This window comes from Garra rufa, chromosome 25 (genome assembly GCF_049309525.1).
Source record: "Garra rufa chromosome 25, GarRuf1.0, whole genome shotgun sequence".
Lineage (NCBI taxonomy): Eukaryota > Metazoa > Chordata > Actinopteri > Cypriniformes > Cyprinidae > Garra > Garra rufa.
In genome coordinates this window covers 23988500-23998499 of record NC_133385.1, presented here as the reverse complement: position 1 = coordinate 23998499, position 10000 = coordinate 23988500, and the positions used below count along the sequence as shown (strand labels likewise).

At 36.3% G+C, this 10000-nt stretch overlaps 1 protein-coding gene across 1 annotated transcript in view; it reads left to right on the top strand.

The window, feature by feature from the left end:
- cadps2 (Ca++-dependent secretion activator 2) overlaps positions 1 to 10000 on the top strand; it is a 132141-nt gene that overhangs the window by 62619 nt on the left and 59522 nt on the right. The window contains exons 7-10 of the mRNA XM_073831643.1: positions 752 to 818; positions 2156 to 2264; positions 3371 to 3577; positions 6773 to 6909. Coding sequence (XP_073687744.1) covers positions 752 to 818; positions 2156 to 2264; positions 3371 to 3577; positions 6773 to 6909 — 520 coding nt within the window. The remainder of the gene's footprint in view (positions 1 to 751; positions 819 to 2155; positions 2265 to 3370; positions 3578 to 6772; positions 6910 to 10000) is intronic.

The window sequence follows — 10000 nt, the reverse complement described above, 5'->3', positions numbered from 1 at the left end:
AAAATGCAATTATTGTGACTCTTTTGATTCAGCGTTTGCTGACTGGTTTTCACTTAAGCTACTTTTAAGAAATCATAAAGGCTTTCATTGTAATCAAGCAAATGTGTATCTTCAGAAGACTATTATTATTATTATTCGGGTTCAGATTGAGCCGAAGTCGGCTGGAAAGTGCCTGTGGCGCGCCCGTTCACCCTCAGGTCGTCTCGCCCGCCGTTAGCCGGCCATTGTTGGCGTCTAAATGGGATCATGTGTATCAGAAAGGTGTCGGAGAGTGAGCTGAAAATCACTTTCACAAGTGGATGATTACCTCTGCCACATGTTAACCCAGATTGGCCCGCTTCCATGCACTCATTGCTCCCTCAACCTTGACTGGAGGTTTTTTTTCCCCCCACAGGCGCTGTGTGTCCATTTATGAAGAATTGATTTCACCTCACCCATATTTCTGCACACATCCTTCCTTTTTGTTACGTTTCTAAGAATGTGTGCTTAATCAATAGCCTCAGACGTGTTTTTCTCTCTGTCACTGAGTGAACATGACAGAATCCGGGCGTTTGGGGAAATGAATGAATGACAGGAAATAAATTCCATAAACTTTTTATAGTTTTGCACTTTGGCTTAATGAATATGGTGGTATATTTAAACTAGATTTTTTTTAATCATGTCTGTAAATTAAGATATCGAGGAATGTTTCTCCTGTTGATTTGATTAATTCATGACACTCATTAAAATGTATTTCATTTCTTCTCTGTAGGTATCTATATGCTTTAGGCCAAAGAGTCTGGAAGCGATGGAAAAGGAGATATTTTGTGCTTGTTCAGGTGGGCAGATTTCTAATTACAGCTTAATATATATATTTCATTCAGGTGCTGAAAAAAAAATCCAATTTTTTTTTTTTTTTGATGATTCATTAGTTAACAGTAGTTAACTACATTAGTTAAAACGAACTAAGAATGAACAGCACTTCTGCACGTTTATTAATCTTAGATGATGTTTATTTCAGCATTTACTAATGCATTATATTATATATACTAACATGAACAATTGTACTTTTATTAACAATAAACGTATAGTCCGTTGTTTGTTCATGTTAGTTAATACATTAGTTAATGTTTAAAAATAACACCTTACCTAGCATGTATTAACTAGCATGAACGAACAATAAACTATACGTTTCCTACACTAATTTTTAATCTTTGTTAATGTTAGTTAATAAAATACAGTCGTTCATTGTCTGTTCATTAACTAATGTTAACAAACACAACTTGTGATTTTAAAAATGCAGTAGCAAATGCTGAAATTTACATCAACTAAGATTATTAAATGCTTTTGTATTGTTCATTCTTAGTTCATGTTAACTAATGTTGTTAACTAATGTTAACTAATGAACTTTATTGTAAAATCTTACCAAAACATACTTAAAAAATCAATAAAAGAAAACAAGAAAATATAGCTGACCAGTCAGAGTTTGATGTCAACACTGTGACATAATTTTTTTAATTGATAAATTTGAGTAAAAAACTTTGAAAAATCCATGCACAAAAAAAAAAAAATGTTTTTGTCTGTGTTTGTACTGTATATATGACATAATTGACAGAGTTTAGATATAAATTGTATAAATTTGTTTTTAAGCTGTACTGTATGTAGCACACAAAGGAATATTTGTGACCCTGGATCACAAAACCAGTCATAAGGGTCCGTTTTTTTTTTTTTAATTGAGATATATACATAAGCTTTCTATTGATGTATGGTTTGTTAGAATTGGACAATATTTGGTTGAGATACAACTATTTGAAAATCTGCAATCTGAGGGTGCAAAAAAAATCTAATATTGATAAATATTGCTAAAATCGCCTTTAAAGTGGTCCTAATGAAGATCTTAGCAATGCATATCACTAATCAAAAATGAAGTTTTGATATATTTATGGTAAAAACAATTACTAAATATCTTCATGGAACACAATCTTTACTTAATATCCTAATGATTTTTGGCATAAAAGAAAAATCTATCATTTTGACCCACACAATGTATTTTTGCCTATTGCTACTTAAGACTGGTTTTGTGGTCCAGGGTCACATTTTATCACTATTTAGGACCAAAAATCAAAACAAAACAATGTTTGTGTTAAGATGAAATCCTCTCTTTTTTGTCATTCAGGTGAGTCAGTACACGTTTGCCATGTGCAGTTATCGGGAGAAGAAGTCGGAGCCACATGAACTGATGCAGTTGGACGGGTATACGGTAGATTACTCCGATCCGCAGCCAGGTACACTCACGCTTCAACACTAATGCGTTATTTAGATACTCATATTTAGTCAAATGCTCATGTGGGCGTTTGATTTTATTTTAAAATTGGATGAATGATCACGGTTAAATGAATTGCAGTCATCTATGTATTAAGTCTGAATTCTACATTTAAAAGAAATGCATGTTATGAGCTTAAATGAAGTAGGCATGAAATATTCTGAAAACCAGAGTATATTTAATTACAGAAAACAAAATTAGAAGGAAATAATGTGAAGATTCAGTAAAAATGATTTTTAAATGTGTTACGTATGTGTCATACACATATATGTGATGTGGTCATAAGGGGTCAATTTTTTTGAAATTGAGATTTATACATTATAAGCTGAATAAATAGATTTTCTATTGCTGTATGGTTTGTTAGGATAGAACAATATTTGGCCTGGATACAACTATTTGAAAATCTGGAGTCTGAGAGTGTAAAAAAATGAAAATATTGAGAAAATTGCTTTTTTGGTCCAAATGAAGTTCTTAGCAATGCATGTTACTAATCAAAAATTAAGTTTTGCTATATTTACAGTAGGAAATTTACAAAATATCTTCTTGGAGCGTGATCTTTACTTAATATCCTAATGATTTTTGGCAACAATTTGGACCCATATGATGGATTGTTGGCTATTGCTTCAAGATATATAGAACTGGTTTTGTGGTCCAGGGTCACATATATTTATAATGTATATACATATTAAATGTATATTTGTAATTTGTTGTAAATTATATGTTTACATTTTGGTTTTTATTTATAATAAAACAATACAAATAATCTATTTTATAAATGTAAAATTTAGATATCTACAAAAATGTTGTAAATTATAAATATACCATTTTCATTTATATTTATAATCTTATAAACTTGAAGGTATTCATCTCAACAGCAGACCGTTCTTAATGTGAGACAATTCTGTCCAAATAATTTGGATGTTTTTTAGCATCACTTGAATCCATTGTGGTTGATGTGTTAATGCTTCAACAAAGCCACAAAATCACATCCATGACTGTGTTTCTTAATGAAGTGTTCTTGGGTAAATATATAATATGGATTAATTTGCTAAAACAACATCTTTGCAGGTCTTCAGGGAGGCCGAGCCTTCTTCAGCGCTGTCCGAGAAGGCGATCTGGTTGTATTCGCCAGCAATGACGATCAGGATCGCGCTCTTTGGGTCCAGGCCATGTACCGCGCCACAGGCCAGTCCTATAAACCAGTAGCGCCCGCCCAAAACCAGCAGAACTGCAGAGGAGGGAATGCCCAAAAAGATGCCCCTGTGTCCTTACTCAGTATGTTATCTTTTATTCATCTTATAGGTACTATGATCCTAATAACTAAAGGCCAAATTTCATTAAAGCGCAGATTGAAGGTGAAAATTCTGCGTGTGATTTACTAACAATGCGCACATTAAAGAACAAACGCAGCCAGATCGTTTCCATAATGACCAGCGTAATCTACCAAGAGCAGCGCAAATTACCGCCTGCTTTAAGACATGCTGTTTTTGGGATTTAAATAATGGCGCAAATACTAGTAACGCATTACGTGGTTCATTTTTATACTCTCCTTCCATGAATTTTGCATCTGGAAGGGAAACTCCTACAAATGCATGTCTACGCCTTTTCAGCGCTAATTCTTCACTGCTTGTCTTCCTGCTAGTAAATCCTGACAGGACTATTTTAACGACAAAAGACGGCTTGCGCTGGCTTTGTCAACGTTTTTTAATGCTCAAACCCAAAACCAAACCGATCCGTAAAAGCAAAAAGAAGGTGGGCTCTTTTTCTGCCACCTTCAGCTGTCCCCTCCTGAATGGACTTTGAAATTGGAGGTTGCGGTGGCCAGCCATCGATCCATTGGGCCGCAGCACAGACACAGTCTAAACAAATGTCAGCGGGGGGCTTGAATAACCCAAACACTGCTGCTGAGTGAAAGGAGGAACACTTACACCACTGAAATGCTGCAGTTTGCTCACTTTCAACAAACAGAGAGTGAGCCGAATGAGGTTTATGTCATTATCGCTTGTGAAGAAGCGCTCGGAGAGCTCCAGGGCATTCATTTACCACACAACCTCACGTAAAGCTAAGAAACTAGCGTTTCAAGTTATAAATCTGGTGTGGAATCACTATAAAGCTTCTTTTTTGAGCACTGATGGCGATTGTGTACATGAAGATTGGCATTTATAAGTTAATAATGTGCATACGCTGGCACTCAAACAGAGCGTTTTTCAAGGTCTCTTTCCTCTTGTCTTACTGGACCTCATACACAATCTTTTACTCAATGCATCTGAGGTTCATCGCCAAAAAGCCATTTTGGATAAAGGCGGATTGTTCGACAAAGAACATGGAAAGAGCATGGAAAAGTTCCTCAGTGTCGAAACCAGTGTGAATACCTGATAACCGTGGCATTCGGCCAATTAAAAGGTTGTGCGTTCTTTCAGAAATACTTTCTACAGATAGAATTTTGTTAGGAATTCACCTAAAATCCAGTCGCATTTGATGCCTGTTAACAAAATCCGGCACATTTCGGCGGGTCGATGACGTTATTAACTCATCCTGACATTGGACTTCCTATCATTGATTGATTCGCACAGATCTGTCTCACAGCCTTATGCTCAACTCCTAACTCACAGCCAGATCAGTGTTTCAAGACTCTGGTTTCATATCCAACCCGAACACCGATGTCCTGTCCTGCCTCATTAGTCTTTCCGACTCCGGCTGGTTTCACTCGAAGCGACCCGGCGGGGCGTACCTGCGATATCGCCGTGTTGATACCTGTCATAAAGCTCCCGTCCACCTTGTGGAGAGATGTCAGATGGATGTGACTGCTGGCTTGACCGCCTGGACCGGGAAGCGCGTGAGGCGTGTTCCCGGCCCCTTCAGCTGGGATTAAAGACGACGCACCCCCTCTCCGTCCACTTGTCCATGGATAATAGCGGTAACTTGAAGTTGACACGGATCAATGTGGTGCTCCTGTCAAACCCGATCTGTCAGATTTGCAACGTGGATCAATACCACACCCTATCTCCTTTTGTCTCTTTTCTATCTATCACGTCTCGACGTAATGAACGTAAAATGACCTACATCGAATTAAAAGAACAGACAATGGGCCGACTTGGGAGTTCGTACCCAACAAGTGATGTTTTTGGGGGGAACCGACAAATGCCCACACCGCTTCCAGGCAAGAACAGGGCTTTTCACCGTCAATGCGAAGTCGTTGGCATGCCAGAAATGGCAGCGTTAATAAAAGCAATCACTAATGCTCGTCTCAAGAAGGTGCCGCTGGCCATGGAGGCGTCAGGAGGAGCCTTGGTCTTTTGTGGTCCTTGAGAAGCGAAGGCCCTCGCTCCGCATATGTGGGCTCTCAACACGCCGCCAGCGAGTGTTAGGCTTTTCACGGACCTCCCATTAGCCCATTTTGAGGACGCTTGTGAAAGGACTGGAAATGAACTTGGGCACACTTTTAGTGCTTTCTCCTGCTTTTTCTGCCTCGCGGCTTTCTCTCGGCTCCCTCTTTCTCTGACTTGCCCTGACCCCTCGGCCTCTTTGCATCGTGCCGAACGTGTCGGCGTTTTTTTTCCCTCCTGCATTCAATTTCCTCTCCGCCCAAGCCGTGTCAGGAAGTCTGAATGCGTACGGGAGAGACCGTCAGCAAACACGCGCTCGTGTTTGTCCTAATTACAGCGCTCTCACAAAGGTGTGCTCCTTTTACTCAAGGTCGAGACTCAATCAGCACGGTCTGAACAAGTGACATCACTTTTATACAACTCACCTGGCTTCACCAGCTAGCGAAAAATTGCTTTAAGTGCTTTGAAGTCACACGGTATTGTTTCCACACTTCGACGTTTTAAGCGTTTAATGCGCTAAAGATCAGAACATTCAGCCCGGCGGCGGTTTAGCGAAGGGCACCGGGTGTTTTTTAGCAAGACCTGGCCTTTATTTTAAAAGGCTGAATGCTGGTTTGAATGCAAGAGGTGTTCGATTGATAAATTAGAGCACTTTGGATGTCTATTTATGTGGGCATGTGGACAAAGTGCTAATATTTTACAGCAGTTTACAGCCACGCTTCCACGTTTCAGAGCGCCTGCCAGCTGAAATGTGGAAAACTGAGTTTCACAGCGTAGCTTTGGCCAAAAGAGGTGAAATGCAAACACTCAGCCTGTGTACGGAGATGGAGAGTGTGTAACCAAACACAGATTTCGGGCTTTTAAGGTGTGAACCACACTTGCTTTCTGCCACAGTGGGTTCATTTGAATAGTAGTGCATATAAAATTCTTTGGAATATATGTTTAAGCTATTAGAGATGATTTTGAAAATTATCAAATGTTTGTTTCATTTGCCTTAATGGATGTCTACATGTATTTACAGCACAAACAGGCATTAACTTGCCATCCCTTGTGGTGGGGATGGGATTTTTAGCACAAAACGGTGGCGTATGCCAGCGCGTGCCAGATTTCTGACTGTGTGTGTGTGTGTGTGTTTCTGGCGCAGGTCTGGAGAAGACTCAGAGACAGGGAGTGGAGGAGCTCATCTCTGCCATGCCCTGCAACTTCGACCACGCCAGCTTGTTCATCATCCTGCAGAAACACGCGCTCTTACACCGCATGAACGACTCCTTTTCCTGCCTGGTGAGAGCACAAGAGTGTGTTGTGATGGAGATTTATTTTAGTAAATCAAAACATAGTGCAATCAACGTAGTCCAAATAGTTTCTGAAAGAATTATGCTTATAAGCCATCTTTTTAGTCAATAAAAAAACATTATATAGGTTTGATTCACTAATAAGATCAAATTGATTTATACAATTTTCTGTATAATTTTTTATTCATTAAAAAGAACTGACTCATACGAATCATTCATTTGGGAATCACTTTTTTTTTTAGGAATCATTTTTTCAGAAACTGGTTGGACTACATTGGTTGCGCTGTATGGTTATAAACTGCTGAGAAGACTTTTATTCATAAGGCACTGTTTGTGCTGTATGTTTTTGCTTTACTAAAAAGATTCAGATCATAAGATTAATTCGTTCAGAAGTTAGACTACACATGTTGTGCTGTATGTTTGTAATTCACTCAAAAGAACCAGATCCTAAGAGTCATTCATTCTGGAATCAGTTTGACTATACTGGTCATGTGAATGGTTCTGATTTGTTATAACGAACCACCATGTAAGAATCATTCTTTCAGGAATGGTTTAGACTTCACTGGTCTATAATTCTTAATTTGAAAAATTTGTTCAGGAATCAACTTTGCTACACTGATCACTATAAAGAACCAGATCATGAAGGTAATTCGTTTAGGAGTTGGACTACGCATGTTGTGCTGTATGTTTTTGATTCACTGAAAAGATCCAGATCATAAGAGTCATTCGTTCAAGAGTTGGACTACACAGGTTGTGCTGTATGTTTTAGATTCGTTAAAAAGAACCAAAGTTGGACTACACAGGTTGTGCTGTATGTTTTAGATTCACTAAAAAGAATCAGATGGACTATACTGGTCATGTGAATGGTTTTAATTCACAATAATGAACCAGCATATAAGAATCATTCTTTCAGGATTGGTTTAGACTGCACTGGTTGTGCTGCATGATTTTGATTGACTTCTTGAATGATTCTTTGTGTGTTTATTGGACTCTGTATGCTTTACATTCATCCAGGTCTTGTCATAAATGAGTGTGTGATGTGTTGGTGAAAGTATTAGATATAGGAGGGGTTTATATGACTGGAGGGGAGGGATGAAGCCCTCCGGCTGAGTCAGGGCTCACGGTTAAGACAGGGATAAATGCTTCCAATCAATACAACCCAAATAGGAAAACCATCCGCTTGCATCCCGTCTCCTCCATTTACTGCCTTGAATAAAAGATCCCTGCTGGGGACTGAGTTAGTATGTTTATATCAGTGTGCGTGCAATGAAATTGGAACAGTCGAGAAGCACATATATGAGGGAATTCTCCCTGATGGACGACAAGTTGGGTGGAGGTACCAAATTTGAGTTGTTGTATATATGACTCAGTGCACAATGTATAGCAATATATAAGCGTTCATTTTTCACCATTTGCTGTTAACACTTTCAGTTGTTTTTTCTCTTTTCGTGCCCATTGTGGGTCTTTACCTGCTCTGAGTGAGCACCTTCTGTTATCCATTCAGCTTCTGAATGACTCTTGTCTGCGTTTGGCTCTTTGTGAAGGCTCTACAGCCTTTGTTTAAACTTCTGTGTTCGGCAAAAAGGGAGCCACAAAAACCACCTGAATGTGCTGCTTTTCCCATGCCTTCTGGGATGTGACATCTGTGGGGGAGTGGGCCTGTTTTCAAGCAAACGAACGGAGGGGGAATGGGATTTTTCAATAGACCACATGCATGCTATATGATTGATTACAAAATGTATCTTATAGATTATGGGTTGCTAGTGCAATTTTTCTAAAATGTCCTAAAAAATATTTTAAAAAGCCTTCCAAAAAAAAATTGACAAACCAAGCTAATGATTTAAAATCATCAATGACTCCTGTTAGCCTGCTAATCATACAAAATGTAAAAAGAAAATAAAAAATCATGCAAATTTACTAAAACATTTGTTTAAAACTTTGTTACATTAAATTTGATCTGACCATTGAGTAAAGAAAAAATGTTTATATATATATAATTTATTACGTTACACTTTATGTACTCAATGACCACTGTACATGCATTAACAATATGTGGCAAATCGTATAAGAAATATTAATATTTTTTACATTTCATTTATTTTTATTTTTTTTCATTTTTTTATTTATTACATATTATACGTATACTTTCTTATATATTTCTGTTCCCAATGACAACAGTACATTCATAAACTGTGCATATATGTAATATATATGGCGAATCGTGTAAGAAATATTAATATTTTTTACATTTCATTAGATTTTTTTTTTTCATTTTTTTATTACATATTATACTTAATTATTTCTGTACTCAATGACAACAATACATTCATAAACTGTGCATATATGTAATATATATGGCAAATTGTGTAAGAAATATTAATATTTTTCACATTTCATTCGATTTTTTAAATTTTTTTTATTTATTACATATTATACTTTCTTATATATTTCTGTACTTAATGACAACAATACATTCATAAACTGTGTGCATATATGTAATATATATGAATATTTTTTACATTTCATTACATTTTTATTACATTTTATACTTTATACTTTCTTATATATTTCTGTACCCAATGACAACAATACATTCATAAACTGTATGCATATATGTAATATAAATGGTAAATCGTGTAAAAAATATTAATATTTTTTACATTTCATTAGATTATTTTCATTTTTTATTTATTACATATTATACTTTCTTATATATTTCTGTACCCAATGACAACAATACATTCATAAACTGTATGCATATTATATATATATATATATATATATATATATATATATATATATATATATATATGTATGGAAAGTCGTGTAAGAAATAATAATATTTTTTACATTTAATTAGATTTTTTTCATTTTGTTATTTATTACATATTATACGTTCTTATTTATGTACACAATGACAGCAATACATTCATAAACTGTGTGCATATATGTAATATATATGGCAAATTTAAGAAATATTAAAATCTTGTACATTGTATTTTTTTTCATTTTGTTATTTATTACATATTATACATTATACTTTCCTATATATTTCTGTACTCAATGACAAAATGCATTTA